The sequence below is a fragment of the Strongylocentrotus purpuratus genome, unplaced genomic scaffold, assembly GCF_000002235.5.
Source record: "Strongylocentrotus purpuratus isolate Spur 01 unplaced genomic scaffold, Spur_5.0 spur5_contig_847, whole genome shotgun sequence".
Taxonomy (NCBI): Eukaryota; Metazoa; Echinodermata; class Echinoidea; order Camarodonta; family Strongylocentrotidae; genus Strongylocentrotus; species Strongylocentrotus purpuratus.
Genome location: NW_022145554.1, coordinates 1,645,146 through 1,669,640, shown reverse-complemented (window position 1 = coordinate 1,669,640; position 24,495 = coordinate 1,645,146). Strand labels below are relative to the sequence as shown.

Sequence of the window (24,495 nt, the reverse complement as noted above, 5' to 3'; positions counted from 1 at the left end):
TCAATATTTTGATTTTATTTCTACAACCTTACTTTATTCAAAGTAACCATAAGAAATATATTTCAGTTATCTCATATGATACAGCAAGAAGCGCTATCTTCCGTAGCCATCACAGTACAGTAAGTCTTTACGAAAACTGGTACGTTTCTGCATTCTGGCAGGACCTATTTTCAAAAGAACCGAATTACGAGTCGGCTCTATCTACAGCCGCCAATAATATTCCATTACACAAAAAGAAATGCGGTAAAATGTTAATAATGAGAATTTTTTAATTCAACTCAAATAAAACAAACAGTTTTTAATGACATGAAGCTATATTAACATTTATAAAGCCATTTTCTAGTAAGCGATGATTGATTCGTGAGCAACGACTTAATTAAGGAAATGTGAACAAACAGAATATAATATAAGCATGCTGGCCTAAACGAACTTAACTTCATGTAAACCATTATGACGATTTCAATGTCTTTTCGCACAGTGTTTACAGACTAGACGCTCTTTGTCATTCTTATTATTCGTTTTTGTTTCCTTTTGGGTTCTATTCCTTCTAAACCTTGTCAGCGAATGTTACCTGATGACCACCCCCCCCCCATACACACACACACACACACACACACACTCACTCACAACGTTTTCCCCTGAATTTAACATGCAGTAGGTAATTTGAAAATCTCAAGCGAAAAAGAATAACACTTCGGGACTGTATGAGATCCTAAAGCAGTATAGTATTGTTTGTTCGTCTGCTTTTCCATAGCACCGATTGATATGGAGCTATTTCATGCATCTTTCTGTAATCAGAAAAGTATAATGGTAAAATGTAATAATTCTTGATAGCTGTATAAAAGACATTGTCGCAATTAAAATACATCACAGCTCAAATAAAAACGTTTCAAACAGATACAACAAATATAAAGTAAAATACTTCAACATTTCAAGCGATATATATTAGGCATACTTCCTTTCAACAGAATAAAACTATTTTATCCGATGGGTTACGACCATAATTGCACACAAAATCGCACGAACTATAATTTCAAGCATAATTTGAACACAAATGCATATGTTAACATCAATAAGCCTAACAAAGGCCCTAGTTCTCCCCAAAACAACCTTATATACACGCAACTTTCCTCATAACTAAATTTAAAGCAAAGTTACTAGACAACGGCATGGGTCCTGCATGGGTCACTTGCAGTGGTAACAATTCCATGTTATATGGTTGCAATCATCACAGTGTTTAACTTTACTTGATAAATAGCAAGATACCCACATATCCCAACAGCTACAAGGGCACTTTTTCTTTCAAATCAAAGGATAACTTTGCCATCTGTTTTTAAAAGCCTATACCGTTTTCATTACCTGCCGCCAATTAAATACAAAAATCAGGACCTAGCTTTTGCCACGTTGGGAGTTTGTACTTCTGCCAACTTATTTACAGGAAAATGCAATTTATTTTTTAGGCTTTTCATGATCAGAGGTACCATACTGCATTTTCTCAATCATTCCAACTCGTCATTACTCCAAATGTCAATTCTAACCATTACTCTGAAAACATCCACCACCTTCATGCTCTCCTGGTAACGATGGTGATGGCTATAGAGACTAGCGAGGAGAAGGAGGAAGATCAGGCGGAGGAGAAAAAGAAAGAGGAGGAGGAGGAGGAGGAGGGCGTTCATCCCGTTTACTCCCCTATCGCGGGGGCGGCATCTTCGAACCAATCTGCCACGGTATCTGCACTGGTACTCATCCACGCGATGTTAGTATTTGCTACCTCTATCGACTGCTCATATGCGCGCGTTGCAGACCCAAAGTTCTTGCCTTCCCCGAAAGCCATAAGCTATTTTGAAGGAAAAAAAAGAACAGAAAATGAGAAGAAAAATATGACTAAAAATGAAACGATTGAATAGAAGCAGCGATAATGTTAGGATTTGATAAGCGGGAGGAGCTCCCTGACCCAGGGGAAGGAAAACGTGTGCAACTTAAACAATGTTTTGTGCAGATGAGAAGAAAGTTTAACCAAGATCCAAAATGAGGGAACTTATTCAATTTTGTCCTTTTCATCAAAACTCATTGGGAAAGAAAAATGAATCACTTAAATGTTGATTTTTTTGCTCTAAAAATAAATTCAAATAAAGGGGGAAATTGATATTTCAACCAAGAAAAGCACAGTCTTAACAGACTAGGTAAGCAGCTGTTTGGGTGAGCAAGTGGGGTGACCCCCCCCCCCCCCTCCCGGACTCAATTAAAAATCAAGACTTAAATTGGCCTTACTTCTAGCTTTTATAGGATATATGAAAAGGCTAGAATTTTAAATTCTGGAAATACTGATGCCGTGAATTTCAAACCAGCACCCATGTCATGTATAAAAAGACAATCACGTTTATACGTACCTCTTCTAGTTCAAGATCGGTATTAAAGTCTTCTGTTATTTCCGAAATGATATAACTGAACGCACTCAGACTTTCACCGTAACTGTAATAGGTAGGTTATAAAAAAAGATTAAAAATCACCGAGATAGGTGTTCATTTTTTAATCATCAAATTTTCAAGTTGTTTTATTTCTCAAAAATCCTAAGTCTCGTTTGCATACACAATAGGGACTTTTCGATTTGCACGTCGACATAGTGAACTGCTTCGCATGAAAAGGACGTCACACGTAGCAGTCCACTATGTCGACGTGCAAATCGAAAAATCACTAATGATAGTATCAAAACGGTTTCCACATGTACATGTGCTTGACTTAATTATTAAACGTTCGAAATTTATATATTTTTTAAATAATCGTTTTGAGTAGCTAAAATAAATGTTATGATAGGCACAATTACATGTCGTGAATTACATTAGGGTCTATTCACAACGAATCACTTATTGCACTAATTGCACCTCAAAGTTGTATTTTTTTTCTTCTTCAAAACCACCTTGATGCCAAGGTGGGCATTCTCTTGAGAAGAAAAAAAAATCAAAAACGAAATTGAAATCAAGTATTTATTGTCCATTTGGAAATCTGTTTTTAATTGGTAAAAGTTTACAGAGATCAATTTACACAAAAGAAATAATTATAATCATAGACAGTTACAGTAATGGTAAACTGAATTCAAAACAGCTTAAGTTTGATAAGGTACTTGGAAATGGGCGAGATATTCTTGTTTTTTCGGAAAGGACAGTCTGTGCGGAATAGGCAGTTAAGTATAATCTTATGAGAATCAAAGAAAATGCATGTAGATTCTTACTATTGTTTGTAGGTTTCCCAATTAGATCGCAGATAATCCCAAGCAATGGAACGTCCAATGTAGTTCCGTGATACGTAGACGATGACGTAATATGAATCTTGGGAACGAACAAGATCTTCATCCAGGGAGTAGTCTAGATACCTACAGACACCACAGAAAACGAGCAAGGAAGAGAGAATGTGAAGTTCTGTAAATAAATGTCAATAACTCAAAGTACAATGTTGCCCATACAATTGGAAGAAACACTTCTTATATATTTCGATGAAATGGTCGTGACAATATGATTTATTCGTGATAGATAAAGATTAAATCTTCTCAGAACTTTACTGACCAATGGCTACCCGGGTATTCATAATCATTTTCATAATTACAACATCAATCCACAAGATTATATATCTTTCATTATTACAAAACCGGTGTTATTTGCTGCTGTTTTACCTGCTAAGTATCCACGGTGCTTGAGAGTAGGAAAGAGCAAACAGCCATGTTGATTTCTCGTTGGCATCTAGGGTTTCTATGTACTTCCTCCAGCCAAACTCCCACTCCTCCTGCCCGCCTTCCTGGATGCCATAGCAATATACCGTCGTCTTCAAGTTAGGAGAGATGCTGTAGAAGTCCAGGAAATATTGGGATAAATGGCGGATTCAAGTGATACAGGGGCATGCCCCCCCCCCCCCCCGAACAAACTTTGTCAATACATTTCATACTATCTAGATCAGCGTTTTTTAACTGGGGTGCCGCAAGACATCTCTAGGGATGCCGTGATTTAAAAAAAAATATATATATAATAAAATAAAAAAATATATAATGAAATGACGTCGATTTCGTACTAATCAAATATCAGAAACCGTTAAGAAAAATTTAAAGGTAATAAAGTGCATTTCTTTTTCGCTAGCTCTCAACCTTTTGCCTGAATATTTCCATTTTTGAGCAGAATAGCCTTCTATTTTAAACATTAAAAATCACTCTTCGAAATATGCAAAGTGCTCGGTGACATTTTGAATAATCCGAACATGATTTTATAAAGGTAATCGTAAAATGGAAAAGAAAATTGCTCTAAAGTTTGTTTCTCGAAAGTCTTTCCGATCTTGTTAAATCTACACGATCCGTGTATTGAAAAAGACTTCAACGACTATTACGAAAAGTTAATGAAAATCAATAAGCTTCGGACCATCATAAAAAATTAAAGAAAGTCAATAAACTTTAGACCATCATTAAAAAAAGCTAATGAAAATTAACAAATTTCAGGGACCCTCGTGAACAATAATTAGTAAAATGATTGATAAATGAATTTCAGCTTACGGGTTGATTTCATAATCTGGTAAGTTGTCAGTGTTGTTAGCATCGTTCTCCATGTACTCTTGGAAGAGAGTAGAAGCCTGGTCTAGACAATCTTGGTTGCGGTATTTACACGATGTGCCAATGGCGTTGACTCGGTTATATCTGTAGTGTGAGGAAATGAATTTTTAAAAGGCATAATGTGTTGAAAGAATAGACGTGCGAGTATGTCAGGCAGAACAATATAAACTAGGATGTAGAATTGTAGTATTCCCGATGTATCGGTGACTGCTAAGGTCTGTTAACAAAACTATCACATTAATAAAAGGTTCTTTCATCATAATCAGCCAAAATGTTTTGATAATCTTTCACTTGCGTGCTGCAAGCTTCGTCGGACTATGTTGTAATTTTTTTCTACTGAGTGTAAAAGAAATAACTAATTGACAAGTTACATCATCAATCAGGTGAACCTCTTCAGTGATTCTAGAATGTATCATCAATATAGAATAATTATTTAGGCAATTTTACAGATGGTTTTGTATGAAAATTCGACATTGTTTCATAGTTTGAAACGACAAATCTCCAAGTTTTACAAGTAACGATTCGTTTTCATTTTGTTTGTCTTTGAACTGGAAGAGCGTTTTACGAAACTTGAGCGAAAATCATCTTTTGAAAAATGTATTACTATTTCAGAAGACGCCGAATGTTGTGCGCATCTCTCGACAACCCAATTCACATGACCTTTATGATGAAAATGACAAATGATGGCCGGTAAGAGACAGAAGGGCGCTATAACTCTGGGTCGAAGTGATACGAGTTAACGCTCTTCTTGCTCTCATGAGGCGCTTATTGACTTACTGTACAAGGTGAAGGTCATTATCTGGGTCGTCGTCCCATGTTAGATCGTCGTATAATGGCTGGATTTTCTCTCGCATGTATCTCTAATAAGAGAGAAGGAACACAAATGTTATAACTTAAATCGATATCATCAATTGTATATAATCATAATTCTTTCATAATACAGTCTATGCACTAGCGTATGTGAGGGGGCAAGGGGTAGTTTTCCCCTCCTGACTGATTTCCGACCGAGATAAATAAATTAAGCAACTTTGTATAACCCTATAATAGTTAGCAGGTTAGAAAATCATTGTAAGATGAAGAAAAAACATCTAGAATTTAAAAAAAAATGGGGTGATGCTCCCCGTTCCCCCTCTCTCTCTCTCACTGTGTCTCTCTTCGTCTGTTTCTCTCTCTCTCTCTCTCCCTCTATTTCTCTCTCTCTCTCTCTCCCTCTATTTCTCTCTCTCTCTCTCTCTCTCACCTAACATTCCAAGGGCCTCAAAAGGTGACTTCTTGACTAAAGGTATATGGATCACATTAAGCTGAGACGTTTGGCCCCTTCTGAGGCCAAGCTCTGAGTATGCCATGCACTTAGTCTATGGTTTTATCAATGCAGTCACATATTTCCATTATCTTATTACTATCGTTTCAGTCTATAAACGAGGGGGTAAACCCCGCATGACATGGGTAAAGAATCTCTTTAGTTAGTAATACATACAGGGTAAATATAATCAGAAAGGTAAATCAATCCAACATGGTTTAAAAAAAGAATAGGGAAAAATCATCTCAAAAAAATTAGTAGTAACATAAACATGACGGTGACAAAAGATTATTTGACGCCCCTCCCCTTTCAGTCAATCCGGGATCGGCCCCTGTATACCTCTAGCGAGCCGTAACCATAATGCCTGCTGAACATATCAGTGATGTACGAGATAACACCAAGGAGTGCCTCCCAGGGTACATAGTCATCCTCGTTCTCCATGTAGAGGGTCAGATCAAGAGCGATGGGGTAATCCACACGCCCCACCCGAGCCAAGTTGAAGGCATCATTGATGAGCTGGGCGCGGTTCTCGATTGGGATTACCTTGATAAAGAGAGAGAGAGAAGAAATGTTTAAGAGTATTTGACATAAAACTCACAACTAATTTAAGCTAAGGTAGATTTGGATTTCACTTTTAATCGAGTAATAATAATTATAATAATTTAATCAGTTAGTCTGCATGTACTATAATACGATCAAAACAATTTGGAGAGAGCCTGTCATCATCTGACCGAAGCTGCAAAATAAGTTTAACCAACCCGATCTCAAATTAGCCAGCTAATTTGCGTTTTCATCAGCCCACAGTTGCAATTAGCGGGCTATTTGGTCGAGAAAATATCCCGCGAAATCTTCCAAAATAGCCCGCTATGTGGGAAATAGCGGGCTAATTTGCGCCCGTTTGAGATGAGCGTATCGAATCTCGTGAATACGCAATTTCGAACTTCGGGAAATTATACCGAGTCTGAAAATAGCGGGTTATTTTGCAACTTCGGTCTGATGAAGACAGGCCTTATAGAGGCAGTTAATTTTCACCTTCAACCACCTTCAATTCCTAGCACTATACACATTTCTAACAGCATCTAATTTAAAAAAAAAAAAATCCGATTTGACGTTTTGTTTTTTGTTTGGTTCATAATTCCAAGGAAAAAGTTCCGTAATTTTTGAAAATAAAAGAAGGTTCATAATTCCGAAAATGAAACAAACAAACTAAATGAAAACAACAACAAAAAGACCCATAAGACCAACCGGTTACATGTCTTTTTCCAAAAGGTTCATAATTTTAAGGGTTTCATTTTTTTCAAAGGTTCTTTACTACGAAGTTTCTTAATTCCGAAAATTCATAATTCCGGAAACCAAATAAAACCGTGTATCCTTTTCGGAATAGCGTCAGCTTACCACATGACTATCTACTAACTGTTGGCTGAGGCGAGCCCAGTTTTCATCGTCATAGTTCACTCGATAAAATCCGTACTGCTGAATGTTAGCGAGAAACCAATCGTTTTCCATGGGGGATGAGAGGTGTACGAGGGCTGCAAAAAAAAAGAAATTGGACGAGAATTGAATGATAAGATTTAAATCATACAGTTTCCCTCTCTTTCAATCATTATATCAGGTTACCATAGAAGAAAAAGGGAAGCTTTGTTTATTAATACGGACCGCCATTGAGATAACATTCTAGCTGCAACTATTATGTAATAATCAAAGCAACAATGGCCTTCATGGATTCACATGCGGATTCTGATTACCGATAGAGCCCCCCCCCGCCCCCGCCCCCACCGCCCCCTCCTTTTCCCTCCATTAAAAAAAGGATCTTGCATCCCCCATTCCGAGACATTCCAGGGCCGAAATATGGGCTGCAGAAAATTAATTACAAAAATGAAAAACTTTCGGGAAATTTTCTTTGCACAAACCATCTTACCCTCCGACCCTCCTTCTCTCCCTTCCTACTGAAAAATATCTATTTTTGGTCCCGAAGCCATTTTCCTTGGAAACATGTCTGTCTGAAAAACTTTCAGTCCCAACTTTTAGATAGTGATCCTGAATGGATCTATCTTCTTGATAGCTTATTACAGATCTACAGATTACACATACCAAGTTACAACTGCCATTTATAATACTTATTGTTTGAAACAATAATCTTACTCCATGGTTCTTTTTCGATCCACGTAGCATTGGGATTTTCAAAATCTGCTCCTGTCATTCGTGTGTAGGTGAGGTAAACATACCACAGGTATCTAAGATAAAGCAGAAGAAACAGTTAAAATGAAATTGTGATTATTTCAAAACACGAAATGGTTATCAAAGTTCCTTTATCGGAAAGAACTCGCGGGGAATTTAAACCTGTCTTGTGATATATAGAATAGGTCATTTACAGAATCGGGCGAAAAATTCGACGGACTTTTTTCTGGAGTGTGCTTGTTTTTGTGTTACTTGGGGCTACTGTTGTTCTAAAACTTTAGTTTTAAAATAAAGATTGGGAAACAAATGAAGAAAAAATATAAAACATACTATAAGAAAAGGAAAACTATTCTAAGCAAAATTTCTCTCTCTCACTCTCTTCCTCCCTCCATCCCTACCTCCCCCTTCCTCCATTCATCTCTTCCTTTTCTCTCTCTCTCTCTCTCTCTCTCTCTCATTTTCCCAATAGTGATCTTCGATTAAACAACATGATAGGAAACATAAGCAGGGGTGGACTGGTGATGGGGAGTTTGGAGAGTTTCCCCCACGGACCTAGCTTGAGGGACGATCGATTTATGGTATGAGGGCCGGTTGACAAATACTTTGGGGCTGAGTGGGCTGCCACATCAAAATTAATAGAATTTCATTCCCAGTCCACCCCTGAACATAAATGTTGCTTTTTTTAATTCACCCGACATCGCCGTATCTGTCATCGACTCCAGCATCAGGGTTAATGAGGAAATGTTCCTGTGAAGCATTGAAGTGAGTATCGTCAAAGCGACGGAAATCGACCACAGGAAAACCCATCTGTAGCGTCCACGTGTCCATAATCTGTTTGACATCGTTATTACCGATTCCTTCATCTGCCTGCATGGTGGAATAAGACAACAACCTTTGCGAATATGCGGTATAATATTTTAGAAGGGCATTATGCAATGGCATGCGACGGGATGATATGAAAGCACGTGCCCCCCCCCCCCCAATCCCCACCCGACAAAAAATGGCGAAAGCGAAAATATTAAAAGAAATATTGATTTATTTTTGTTTAATGAGGAAGAAATGATGATAGGCAAATCATTAGATGAAGATACGCCCCTGCTCCCCTTTAATCGTTATCTTATCACTTCATTGATTGATTGATTGATAGATGATATATTCATGAATTGTTCATACATTCATAGTTATTGGGTTCTAGTTTTTGATCATTTGATTGATTAATTGATGATGAATCCACCATTTAAACAACCCATACCTCTGTAAGAGCCGCCCATAGATCATCAGTTTTGGCGTTATCCTCTCTGTACCTGAGTAGATAAGCGTTGAGTCCGCTCAAGAATACATCTTCTCCGAGAATGTCATTTAACATACGGAGGATCGAAGCTCCCTTGATAGATAAATCAAGATACAATGTAATTCAATTCAGTTTCACTTTATTAACTAAGAGAATGTTGCAGTAGTAGTAAGCAGCAGAAGTAGTAGCAGAAGTAGTAGTAGTAGTAGTAGAAGAAGTAGTAGTAGCTGTAGTAGTATTCGTAGTAGTAGTAGTAGTAGTAGTAGTAGTAGTAGTAGTAGTAGTAGAAGTAGTAGTAGTTTAGTAGAAGCCGTAGTAATGGTAGTGGTGGTGGTCGTCGTCATACTAATAGTAATAGTATATTTAGTTGTAGGTGTAAATTTTGAAACTGACGTAAACATTAATATTTCTAGCATTGATAATAAAAGATCTATATAGCTATAAAACTTCATGATGTCAATCAATGAATAGTTTTACAGATTTTATTATATATTTTTTGGCAGAATAAAAATGAAATTAATGAAGATTATTATTTTCAAATCCAATGTTATATAGTTCAAATAAAAGAAACATTTTAGAAACAATATTATGCACTACAACATCGCCTACATGTACAAAACAAGGAAAATGTTTACATAGTACTACCAATTTACTAACATGATCGTTAAGAATTTTAGGGAATCAACTTAGTGGCAATTTTAATTCCATAATTGTATTGCCTAAGTCGTGTTTAGATTATTATTTTGTCTAATGTCCTTGTCACAGTCGCACATTTCAATAAGTGACGCTCAAAGCTATTGAAATTTTCTGACAGTCTTTGTCATTGTGTGTCCTATATTATGAAAAGAAATGTCAAAGGAAATCTTAAATCATAATAATCAGATCATATCAAATACATTATGCTAACATGATGTACCTTGCTGTACGAAATGGAATCAAAGATTTCGTTGATTTCATCCGGAGAATTGACAGCAACTTGGACCGGATGTGACGTACCTAGGGCGTCAAGGTCAAAAACTGGCTGCAGATGCAAATCTACAAATTGTTCATTCTGTTGCAAAGAATCAAAGCAGAAGAAAGTGATATTTTCAATTAAATTTAGTTAACAAAAAACAATTTTCAGGGTGGTAATGATTAGAGACGGTTGATATAAATTGTGAAGAGTGCTAATGCAGTTCCATTCTTGCATATATCCTTGTATGGTTCGTGAACGTGATACACCTTTTCCGTTTCTCTTGTTTACTGAATAGTATCAATCAGGTTTTCATGATGTTTAAACATCTTTGAGGGGGTCGAATCATGCACTAGCTCTGCCTTTTATTCAGACTCCTCACATTTCACATTGTATTGTTATTGCCTGTCGTATCTTCATTGAAATTAGAAATTATGCGTTTATTATCCATTTCGAAATTCGTTTTTCACTGGTAAAGGTTTACAGGTTAGTTTACAAATACAAATAATCGCAATTATGATAATAATTATAATTATAATCATATCCATTATGATCATAATATTAATAACAAATAATCATAACGACCATAATCATAATCATGTATGCTTCACTTGTACCACTTTATATACGCACAATATACTTATTACTTTGTACTTCTTCAGCTTGACTGTAGTGTGGATCATTTTTCTAAAATGTAAATGTGGAACAATAAACTTCAAACATGACGTCATTATAATGACATATCTATGCATGATAACTTATCTCTAAAAGATTGCACCTACATTTATAAACAAATATGTTTCTACCAAATGTTGCTGTCAGCCGCCTTTTTTCTCACTAGCTGCGTTCATGATTGGTTTTTATTTTTCTTCCTTTGTAGTTCCATCGTGACATATTGGGTAGACCTTTTGACATAACAGTTCGATATTCGATAAACATCTTTAGGATTAAAGCATGTGACACATCGCTCCAATTGCTATCCTCTAATATTATTTCTACTCTCTAACCCATTATCCATTGACCTTAGTTATACCCCAATCAGTGATATCTGGTGTAATCTAGTAACAGCCCATTCATTTATTAATAGATTAGCTATTCAATAACACTTGAAACCGAAACTCGTAATTTGACTAGACGGAATTCAAGTCACCTTTGATATCATGTATTTCAATTACAACAGCAATATCCGAATGACTGCTAATACAAATTTGAATTCTCGTATATGTCACTCGTACGAGGTTTTTTCTATCCAATTTGGATAATTTATATTCATATTTGATTCGATTTTTGGGGCAGTGAGGTCTTTCAGGATTTCTGCGAGTTTTGTTTCCGTCATGTGTACTCAATTAACCGAACTAGAATTGCAACGTAAGCCTAATTAGAACACAATTTAAACCATTTTTACGCAAAAAATACCGAATTTTGAGGAAAAAGTTAATGGAGGTACATGTATGGAAGACAGAATGTCATTTTCGACTCCGCTAACAATCATACTTCACGCCTGTACATATGAAGTGATATCACCCCGACCCGAGTAGGCTCCTGGGACAAATGCTCCGGGGTTCATTGTGTTAAATGTATAGGGTAACTGCATTGGCGCCGGAAGTCGGGGGGGGGGCAGGGGCGCTCGCTTCACGCTACACTCTACCTGCTCGTTTAATATTTCATTTTGAAAAACGTTTCGCGGGGCCTGCATGCAACATGTAGGAGTGGTGGTGATGCAGGTTTCTCTCCCCCCCCCCCCCCCCGCCCCCATCCCAAACTGCTTCCGGCGCGCCTGAGGGTTAGGCTTATATTTGCAATTAGTTTATATGTTAGCTTTAGGGTGAGGGTGAGTGTTATAATGCTGGGTCTAGGGGTGAAATTAAGAATTCGTCGAGTGTAGGAAACTGGCGCGTACCACTTGTCGCAGGAGCCAGTGTCTTATAACCGAAGTAGTCACACTACCATCAGGGACTTTTATATTTACACGTCGACATAGTGGACTGCTACGTGTGACGTCCTTTTAAAGCATTGTGACGTCCAATATGTCGACGTGCAAATATAAAAGTCCCTATTGTGGACTGGAACACGTACTCACCATGCCCCAGTAAGGCTCTGCGTATTCCACACCAAGGCCTTCGACGTAGCTGGCGAATCCCTCGTTCAGCCAAAGATCATCCCACCATAGACAAGTTACAAGATTACCAAACCACTGGATGTAGAGAGAGAGAAAAAAAAAGAGAGAGATAAAATCAATCAATTTCTTTTAGAGGCACGTTTATAATTGTTAAATGGCTTTGCTCACGCATGCGTGAATGGTTTAATTCCAATTGCATCTTAAAGAGGATTAATTTTTGTTTATGAAAGATAAAGTTTATATTGAATATTTATTTGAAAATCTGAACTATAAATAGTGTCGACTTTGTATCTTTCTTCGTTTCTGTTGCTAAATGTATTATATATATCATATATTATTCATCATATTTCATATATCATATATTATTTATCATATAGCATGTATTATATGTAAATATAATATATATATATATATGTCATGTATTATACAGTAAACAACTTAATTATTCATATCCTTACCAAGCTTTGTAATGTTTTGAAAGTATGTGAAAAATTGACTTGTCCTGATTTAATGTTTCTTGAGAATGTGACATATGAAAGCTAACATCTAAAAAAGAATTCAACAAAGGCCCTGGTTCAACCATTCCAGCTTTCATTCTTGAGTTACAGAAAAACATGAAATTGACAAGGGGTGTGAATAATTTAGTTGTTAACTGTATATTTTAGTTATTATTGTCTACCATGTGGGCAAGTTCGTGAGAGACCACTGTAGCAACACGTTGTTTGTTGCTAGCAGAGTTGACCCTGCTGTCATAGAGTAGGGCAGTTTCACGGTATATGATGAGGCCCCAATTCTCCATGGCCCCAGCTGAAAAGTCCGGTACGGCAATCATGTCTGTAAGAGAGGATGGGCAATCACATATCAAAAGTGAGTACAAAATTAATCTCCATCTTCAAGCCTCGATGGCTCAGTGGTGGAATAGTGGACTCATAACCGGGAGGTCCCGGATTCGAAACCAAGTCGATGCGCTAGTGCCCTTTGGAAAGGCATTACTCTTCATTACCAAGTCCCTCGTAGAGGATATAAAGCCGTCGGTCCCCTGGTTGCATACTGACAAGCATACACATGTTTTCTTACTCCAACAAGCCCTGGTGTCAACAAGATCGCGAAGACTTTCAAGAACTCCACTCGAGGGACATTACAATACCCTATTATAATATCCCTTTCAAATGTTGTTACGTCATTGTAATGTTCTTATTTCTATAATGGACTCGCCTATGGGTGTTTTTATCATCGAAAGTCTATACGATCGTTTAAGTCTGAGTGAGAACAAAAAAATGAAATCCCATTTTCGACCCTCATTTATCAAGTAATATTTTGAAATGTATGATTATTCAATAGTTTTAGGGTTATTCAGATTTAACAGATTTGCAACTGTAATCATGGAAGGAGAATGTGAATGATGAAGATACAATCTACGCAATGAAAAGAGAACAATTATATGTCAATAACCATACCTTGTTTTTCAAGAGGGAAAGATATATTGAAATATTCTTCGAAGTAGGTGGTAATATTAGATCCGATGTCAAGAGCATATACTGTTGTATTCACCGCCTCCGGTCGTGACCAAACTCGGAACTAAAAGATTTAAGAAAAAATACAGATCTTGTATAAATGACAAACTCGAATCTGAAAGAAGAATGCGCAAACACCTGGGAAGTGATGTACTTTATTAGGATAACTTATAATACAAACAACAACAAAAGGCTCGATACAGGTTTTTATTTTAATAATCGAATCCACAGATATACGATATAGTTATCCTCCTCTTTGAGCACATGTTGATATGACTATGCCATTATGTCCTGGGGAGTGTTTCACAAAGATCCTAAGTAGAACTTAAAGGTAAAGACCAGTTATGGTCATGCGATTGCATTGTGAAAGAAACGTTGTGGAATCGATCAGAAAAGGTTGCATCTAGCATCTACAAGGTTCTGGAATCATCAAAATGATAAGAAATTTGGCCCATTCTTCGTAAAGTTCCAACACTATACACAGAAAGATGTATATGGGACTACCCTATATCTCTCACAGACCATGAGAGAAACAAATTTATCAAATATATGAATTAGTAGGCGGTTTCCCGGCAAATTTTGTATCATCATGTATTAGTCAAAACATATTCTTTCACATGATTGGTAATGAGAGCTTCCATTTCATTTTTTTTTAAATTGGGGCGTTTCCAATACTGGTCTTTACCTTTAACACTAAGTTGGACTTAAAAAGTATGGACAGCCATTGGAGCCTTAAAATGAAATATATTCAAAAGCAAAAATTGGAGTATTTTAGACTTTTCATCAATTCCACATCAAGAACATGAAATCTCCCATGATAATAGAAAATATGAATGATTTGAATCAACATTTTATGCCTTCTAAAAATAAATTACAAAATATTTTCAAGGATGCTAATGGCTTCCCATAAATTTTAAGTCCAACTTTAAGAGATAAGTTCAACTTAGGATCTTTGTGAAACACCCCCCTGACGCTCTATTTCTTCGGATATATTTTTTCAATAGGGATGCGGAGGACGAAAAGTTATATTCCACCAGTGGCGGATTCAAAAATTCCAAACATCTCTGGCAAGCAAGAAGCCAAATAATAATAATTATTATGATAACCATGAGATGGTTAATGAATAATAATAATATTAATAATAATAATAATAATAATAATAATGGGTGGTATTCTCATAAGTTAAGCCGGGACTAAGTCCAGACTAAACAAGAATTTTAGTTCACACTTCTATGGAATGCTAGGTTTCATCTTCCTCCTTCAATATGCATGACAAGGATAAGCTACCAAAGACTTTGTTGAAATTCAGTTCATACTCATATTATCTTTTTCTTCCCATTTCATTGCAAAATTAATTTTTTGGACACTTTTCATTGAAGGATTAAAATAATCTGTTCAGGGTAAATTAGTTCACAACAGGCACTCCATAAAAGTGTGAACTAACTAAGCACGCGCTAACTTAGTACGCGCTACCGGAATACCACCCAATAATATTAATATTAATAATAATAATAATAATGATTATGACAATAATATTTATAATGATAATAATAACAACAACAACAATAATAATGATAATGAAAGTGATAATAATGACGATAATAATAATAAAAAGAATGATAAAAATGATAAAAATTATGATAATCATAATAAAGAGGGGTATCACTTTTCGGGGTTTCTATTCCATTGCTAAACTCTCTGACTAGCAACTTATCACGTTATTCAATCCCGTATCCAATACTTTTCACTGTGAATGCTGAAACTTTTTTCCTGAGCCCCCCCCCCCTCCTAACCACCAGGGGGTGCTGCAACGGCAGTGGCTTCCCGACCCCTAGTTTCTATTGGAGATGTGTAATATTGGGGGGGGGCACAACTTACCCGAATTCCACCGTCGGTGTATGTTTCCGTATAGTTGAAGTAGCCGACAACAAAAGCTAAGAGGTAGGTCGACATCATGGGCGTGGCTTCGTACTCCGTAATCAGCCATCCTTCGGTCTCACTCTCATTTACGCTGATTTCGATGCCGTTGGATAGGGCGACCATGTCGTCGCGGTGCTCGATCTGGGTTTGGAAGACGGCCTTAAAGTCGGGTTCGTCGAAACAAGGAAGAGCGCGACGGGCGCTTGTGGGCTGCATCTGAGTGGTGGCTAGCCATCTAATGGGAGGAGAAAGAAATGGAGAGTGTGTGTGTGTGTGTGTGTGTGTGGCGAATGTCGTGCGAAGTGGTGCGTGTGCGTGTGTGCGTGTGTGTATACGTGTGTGTAAGAGAGAGAGAGAGAGAGAGAGGGGTAGATATACAAAGAGATTGGAGAAAGATACAAAGACAGACAGGTGGAGGTTGACAGAGTGAGAGACGAGATAGATAGGCAGACAGAGGAAGAAAGAGAAGAAAGGTCACATGTAGAGTGGAAGGAGAGAAACAAAAGCAAGAAAACCATGTTAGCAATAAGAAAGAAAGATAAGAGAGAAAGACAAGAGAGAGTCAAAGAGAGAGAGAGAGAGAGTCAATGAGAGAGGGAGAGAGAGAGAGCAGGAAGAAAAAGAGGAAGAAGAAGATGATAATGAAGAAGAAGGGGGAGAAGAAGAAGATGATGAAAAAGAATAAGAAGACGATGATGACGAAAACGAAGAAGAAGAAGAAGAACACAACAACAGCAACAAAAAACGATTTAGAAAAGGAAGCAAAAGTGAGCTTATTCAGTTTTCTATGAAGAAACTATTTTGGGGGTGATTTTTTCGAAAATTCGGCATTATTTTCATTGCATTTAAAGGTTTTGGGATCGCATATTCCTACTTGAGCAACCCAAAGGAGTTTTTAGGTTGTTTTGTTTCCATAACTTTGTGCAAACTCCTACAAACATGTCAATCTTACTTTGTAACAGCTACATGTATATACTTTAGTCTCAAATGCTTTTTGGGGAAAAATAACGAGACTTTATCGTGAGTCTCTTTCGTAAATCCGTTTTTCTTCATCTTCATGAGCTTTCCTCTAATATCCTTGTTTCTTTTTTTGTAAACGTTTATAGCTTTTTCTTTGTAATTTTGTATCTTTTGTGGACATAGGCCCTATTTTTTAATGTAATTGTAATTGATATTGATATTGTTTTGTTTTTTTCGTGTTTTTGTTACCTCTTGTAATCGACCGAGTTGCTGAAGAACAGCCGTAAAAGCCGAATAGTGTTCTTTACCGTTTACCCGTATTAAAATAAACAAAACAAACAAGCAAAAAAATATTGAATGATAATGAAAGAATAGGTGGACTCACTTTATTTCGCCATCTTCTTCGTAACTGCTACGATAGAACCCCGAGAGTCCGGCCCATAGCTCGCCAAGGTATTCGATTTCCAAGATGTAGTCTTTACCCTCCTCGAGCTCAGCAGCAACATGAAAATGGACGAACTCGTAAATGGGAGTAAACGAGTTGCTTTCGATACCAACTTCATTCCCGTCGCTATCAGTTAGTGTGGAGTCATGAATGGTGATATTCAGCATATGCAGTGTCACCATCTGGGTTGTCGTATTACATCTAAAGTGTATTTTAACTCTTCCATCAAACGTGAATATACGATCACCTTCACCGAGGTCCTGAGGCATAAATTTTAGAAAGAAAAAAACTGATTAGTCTATTTAGCTTTCATACATCGGTCTATAAAATCGAGGTGTCGCGGTATTGGACTCTAAACCCAGGCCCGACACTAACGTCCCTTGGCAAGACATCATTCCACAGTTGCCGCTCTCCACACAGGTGTAAATGGGTCCCTGGTAATTGCTGGGGTAATAATAATTGCAGGGTTCTCAGGAAAAAGCTTCCTGGGTCAACAAAATTATCATTATTCTTATTTTCATATTAGTAGTAGTAGTATTATCATTATCATATCATTTTCATCATCGGTGTTATAATATATTCATTTATGTATTAAGTTTTATTTCAGTAGAGTAGTTCCACTCAAGCCAAAAATAAATTGAATGACCTGCTTTCCGAGGAAGCCCTACATTATATAGGTACATAAAATAACATCACATTTAATACAAAACAACACAAATTCAACACAGAACCACGTAGTATAATAATTTAAAAAAAATAAAAGGATGCTCTAAACGAGTACATTACAAAATTATTTTAAATAACAACAACAGTAACCAGGGCCTACAGCCCATTTATTCATTATCTTTATTATTATTAAATTACAAACTATGGTTTTTAAATGAATTCATCCCCTTTGTTTAAACGATGTCTAAATAGCTAACATAACCGTTATAATTATTGTCACTTCCAACCAAGTCTATCGAATATTCTTGGTTAATCTTATTACTTGTCAGTAAACGAATTGGTATTTGGACAAAATAATGATTAGACAAAATTAGGAGGGATTAGACCTCCCTGCATGGTCACTGACAGGTAATTATCTCATCAAATCAAGCTCTCAATTAACATAAGAAAAATGGGACCATGGGGGAATCAACGGGTACCGCTTAGGCATTGTTAGCTGTATAGAGGGCTCAAGTAGCTACAAGTAGTGCAGTCCAGCTTTAATTCTATTTTAAAGATATTAACCCATTGCTTACTGGAACCGGATTGTTCCTGTATTAACCCGATGGGAAAGATAACAATTCAGTAGTCAATGGGTTCAGACAAATGTATGGGGAAAGCACAAAATGTGATTTTTGTTTTCTTCTTCTTTCTTACGTCATCATAGAGGTATGGTTTGAGATAGAGCTCGTAGCTTTCTGGGATAAGATCGTATGTTAAACGTCCACTCCATGGCTCTGTAGTTGCATTTGGGGCTAATGTCGTAACGCGCGGTTCTGTCACAGGTGGTTCTGTCACGGGTGGTTCTGTCACGGGTGGTTCCGTAAGGGGCGCCTCGGTTGGTTCGGCGGTGACCGTCGTCGGGAGTTCTGGCCCGATAGGTTGCTCGCAAGAACGGTCGGGCAAGAAGGCGCACATACACCCGACGGCGATTATCACGGCGGCTCCCGCAATGCAGATAAAGACGATTTGGAACGTTGTGAAGAAACGTCCTCCGCCGCTCTCCTTGTCTTCACCCTCCTCAAAATTAAACTCTTCTTTAGTCATCTTATGGTCTGCTCACGTCGCTGCTGTATCATATGAAATGTAAAGGAATCAATGAAACAAATGGGTAACAAAATTGTACCAGTTTTATCTCCCTTTTCGACGGATTTAAGGCTCATTCAGATAATTTTGACGCGGTAGGAACAACAAATCCGCCGCGGTTTGATTTTTTAAATATTTTTTTTAAAACGTGTAAAATGAATGTCAACTGAGCGTAACACAGGTCCTACGCTATTCACTTATCTCTGCTTTATTAGATAGGAAATGTGAAGCGTATTACACTTTACGTCTTCATAAAAAACAATATTACAATAATTAAACGCCGCGGTTTACCGCTGCATATCTGGACAACTTCTGTTATGTATGACGTCTAGAATTAAGACTATGCATGTCTTGACTTGTCATTTTATGTATATGCATTGCCCAATGTACCGCGCGCAGTTTCCACCGATGCCTTCATTGAATGTCCATGCTACAACCATGTAGTTTTAAAGTTACGAATAAGTCTTTATTTGTCATCTTTATTTGGTTGAACATCAACCTTGAACATTGACGGAACATAATAACACCATTTTGTGATGTTCAAGTACAATCGCTCGTTTTGTTAGTAGGCCTATACAGTCCACAGTCGTGAGACGATTGCTCGTGATACCTTGCACAGGGAGGTACGAATTCTGAGATAATTAAGTTGAGGATAACCGTAGTAGAAGTTACCGTCAAAATTCACATTTCGGAAGAGCATGTTCGGCACGTCATCACCGTCCCCCGAAAAGTGGGGTGACGGGATTACCCCCCACCCGAAACGCACCCTACGCTTAACTAACAAATCTCAATGCTTGTGCGAAATGTTTGTAATGAGGATTTAGTTAGATTTGACAATGTAACGCATATTCCGATGCAGGCTTGTTTATCAGGATTAGACACATCATACCCCATGATACCCCAATATGCCCCTAACCAGGTATCTGCAAACTAACCGAGGAAACAGAACGTTTAGAGTGATTTTATTTCTTCTTCTTCTTCTGTTAAATTCTCATTCTGCAACGCGTATTTTTATAGGAACATGACTGCATAAAATATGTTGCCCATATTTTCACACATCGTTTGCAAAAAAGCAATTTAGGATTACGCGGTAACCTATAGACGACGAAGATACGTCTTCATCTACTTTATGACGACTATCAGAACACCCCCCTCAAAGAATACCCTCCTTATCTGCTTCTGTTTCTACACATCTCGTGAAACCACTTACATCTATATCTGCTTGGAGAACAAAGTCCGAAAATGCGACGATTGCTTGCGTGCGAGATTAAATTAACTAAAGTTCATTACCATGGTATCTACAATTGTACGTACAGTGAATATAAAATATGATAATGAATGAATTACATTACGTGTAAGTGTATCGATAGCGAAGGAGGTCTCGACAATACTTAACAAGTATGGTTATCAAAAATTCGAATTTGAATATTAGGTTTTCCGAACTCAACATGACATTGCCGATTCCAGCTTTGTAGATGTTTATGTGTTGGTCTTTTGATCCCAATTTCTATTTCTATCCCATTAAATAAAAAGATTCATATTTATTTAGAAGGTTGTACTATTACAACAAGCAAATAATGATCTGTCAATCGCAGTAGCTGATTCCACTTCGAAACGAAATTTAATAATGATAGGCCTACCCCTTTGTTGTATAAATAGCTTACTTCAGAGGTCAGATTCAGAGTCATGCTACATGTTATTACCTACTGATAATCAAAGGAATACATGAAATCAAATGTACGTCTCCATCCAAAATTATAGGATCCTATAAAACCTTTATCAATTCTCTGAAGACATATCTCTTCACCACTTCATAAATAATCAGAATCATGAACCCAATGTATTGTTTTATCTTTCATGCAATTTGCTTATGTGTTATGCGCTATATAAAAACTGTTTACATTATTGTTATTATTATCCATGATCCATGGAGGCAGGAAGTGAAACCCCCCTGAAAGGCATGGGATCTCTGATGGGGTCGCCGGAGCTGCTAGCCCAAATAAGCATGACGCCATAATGTTTGTTATCAATGTTTACTATCTCTTGAATCATCGCGCAAACATCTCACATGTATATGCATGTGACATCAAAATGTATATCATCGGTACGAAATTATATTCGTTCGTTCGTGTCTCCTTAGATCAAGATTAATGTAATCTTGGTCTTTGGAGTAGTTGCTACAACCGGCCGTGTCAGACACGTTGCCCCGAGGTGCGAGATAGGACTCTTGTAGCGTGCCCCCATTTAAAACAATTATACAATAACAGTTAACATTACATTTAATTAATAGTATGAAACTATTAAAATTACTCTCATTTTACGGGAAAAAATATGGCATATATATATTATGAATCAATTGATTTAGTCGATCCAGTTCGATGGCACAAACACGGCACTACTGGACAGAGATCCTAATAATTACAGAGCTTGGTCTTGTTGCTCTGTTCGCCAGCAGTTTGAGGATATGGAAATTATATTAACCGCTTGGCATTCATACTACCGTGGAGAATATGATTTTGATGACCCTTAAATAGCATAGATTAATATAGTTAATGATTGTAAGCAAGAACAATGATAGTACATTGATATCAAGAGTAAAGGTCAAATTTACCATTGCTAAGCCCAATTTAATATCTTTCATGTTGGACTATGAGAGAGCCAGTCGGGTTAATTCCACAATTATATGATTAGCTATACCCCCACGCTGCATATTTTAAGGAAAAAAATGAGACCAGGAAAAACATTTCCTGGGAGTGTCTGTAGCTGATAACATCGTTCAAATAGAATCAAGCCGACTCGCCCTCTCATAGTCTAACATGATAACAAACATGATAACTAACAAAAATTACATTATCAGATGATGTTAGTTTCGTGGTAAATTGGAATGAAATATGATAATAACAAGGAAAAATTGCTGTAATATGTTATTTATTCAAAGGAAGTATAAAGAAAAATCGATTTTCACAGAGTCGTCGAAAAGAACTTTGCCGACCGAAATGACATTTATATAAGATTTGCACATTTTACAGAATTTTGGAACGCCCGGACCGAAGTGCCTCTCCATACCCACCGCCCCCCCCCCCCCCACCCACCACCACCACCGCACCCTTCCTCCCTACACTGTTAGAAAAAAATTAAACAAGTTGTTTAAAATTTTAAACAACCCCGAGTTAACAGGTGAATCGCTCAACGTTGTTTAAAAATTAAACAAATTATAAGGTTGTTTACATTTTGAACACTTAGTTGTTTAAAAATTAGGAAACCTTTTAAACAACAGTTGTTTAGTAATAAAATTGCACAACTCGGTTGTTTAAAGCAAGTTGTTTAAATTTTAAACAATAATGTTTAAATTACTAAGCAACTGTTATTTATTCAGTATTACTGCACAACTGGGTTGTTTAAAAGGAGTTGCTTAAATTTTAAACAGAACTGTTTAATGGTTATTATCTGGTTGTTTGAATTTGTAAAATGACCTACTGGAACCACTCCTGCAATAATCACAACGATTTATACACTGTAACATGCAGAGCTTGTTGCCAATTTACTTCAACATTTGTTCATCATATTCATGGCAGTGACAGACAACATTATTATTTGTCTCTATAACTTCACCTAAACCCCATCGGCGAAGCCGAGAAGAACCAAGTCGTCGCCTTGCCCTTGTTCCGCCATTTTCGTATGCACTTGCACTGCACGCTAGCACTGCATGCTTGCATGATGTATTATGTACGTACTTTGTGCATATCGCATGTGTGTGCGCAAATTGCAATCGCGTATTGAGAAAATATCAACGACGCCCCCGGGACTTTTTAAACAACTCTGTTTAATTAAATATATTTGTCTTTTAATACATAGTTGTTTAAGTCAATCGAGCACTGATTTTTCGATTTTGAACAACGTTGTTTACTTTTTTAAACAACATTCTTTTAAACAGTGATATTTTAAACACCGTTCTAACAGTGTATATGTCTATATCAGTTTATCTGACTCAATCTTCACAATCGGTAACATTCGACAACAAAGGCAGTGGTATACATTTATTACATTTTTATATATTTTTTCTCAATAGTTTCCTGTCTGTCTACGATATATATTTTGCATTTCTCTCTGAAAAGTCAATCATACCAAATATTTTTATCTTTAAGCATGTTTTTTAAATATAAATGTATAGTTTCGGGAAATTTGGTTGAATATTCCGACACAATGCATGCTATGACAATATTCCATCAGGTCGGTTAGTAGACTTTCTCTCTTTCTCTCTCTCTCTCTCTCTCTCTCTCTCTGAAGGCGGTGGCTCGATTTTTCATAAATGCCTCCCATATAAAGCTACTATGAGCTGCTCCAGAGATGACGATCGACAATGAAAAGTTAAGAGACACACACAAAAAACATATTATTTAGGGTTGGCATTAAAAATTGAGGTTTGTCAAACGTTCTTACAATTTTCTCAATCTATTTGCTCGCTCGTAATCCTGTCAAAGGCTCGATCGTTATAACATTACATTCACGGTACAATGTTCAGATCATAAAATGCTGCTAGTACTTAATGAAGAAAGTAATAATCAAAACGCATCTACACCACGATAATTATTTTGTTAGAAATTATTTGCCTCTCCAATATAAATCGAATCCTTTGTCTTGATCGTCCATTACAGTATATTATTGAACTGACTCTGCGACACTAAATACATATTTTTTATCCTCCATATCTTTGCCCCAATGGGCAATTTTTATTCTTATGACAAACACACACAAAATCGTATTTTCATTTTATACAAACAATATCAAAACAATATTGTTATACATCATTCGAATACATACTTCAACATAAGCCATCCTAAAGGGAACTCATTTCTGTTTCCATTTTCCCCATTCTTGTTCCATATTTATCATAGAATACATACAGATCATGGTAGTGTTGTCTTTATGATCATAGGATGATCATGGTAATCATTGTCGTATCAATTAGCACAAAACAAAATGATTGATGAAATTATGGGAAGATTAAGAAACAGAAAGTCAGAGAATCATTCACCAACAACTCATCTCCATCTTCCACCCCGTACAGGTAATAGATGAGTAAAAGAAATGGTATAATCATACACCTGCATTTACGCATACAAACATCTAAAGAAGTCTGTCCAGAGCCAGACGGGCATTAATTAACTCCGTATTCAAGTAAACGAGTTAACACCCTTCCGGCTCCAAACAGACGATATTAACGCAAACGCCCACATTCTACTCAAGATCTCTCCATATGCCGCCAAAATTCACTCCATATTGATTTCAAGCGCTAAATCATTTTTATTAAGAGGCTAAAGCTATATGCATCATACCATCACTTATTTTAACGAAGGACTGAAATGATGTAAAAAAAAACGTATACAAAACAACTTACAATCGAAAATATGAAGCTGCAGATCCAGTTCCCTAATTG

The 24,495-nt window shown here is 36.9% G+C and overlaps 1 protein-coding gene across 1 annotated transcript; it reads right to left on the bottom strand.

Annotated features, from left to right (window-relative positions):
• Positions 1–1,191: 1,191 nt before the first annotated feature.
• LOC115927263 (aminopeptidase N-like) lies at positions 1,192–24,495 on the bottom strand. Its single transcript, XM_030992965.1, has 19 exons — positions 24,457–24,495; positions 18,630–19,042; positions 17,208–17,527; positions 15,821–16,097; positions 13,886–14,006; positions 13,108–13,262; positions 12,390–12,503; positions 10,274–10,408; positions 9,319–9,450; positions 8,758–8,933; positions 8,031–8,122; positions 7,284–7,417; positions 6,228–6,431; positions 5,366–5,448; positions 4,532–4,672; positions 3,668–3,835; positions 3,230–3,370; positions 2,391–2,472; positions 1,192–1,837 (listed from the first exon to the last, which is right to left on the bottom strand). Exons 2-19 carry the CDS (start codon positions 19,017–19,019, stop codon positions 1,682–1,684), a joined length of 3,021 nt encoding a protein of 1,006 aa, XP_030848825.1. The 5' UTR covers positions 19,020–19,042; positions 24,457–24,495; the 3' UTR covers positions 1,192–1,681.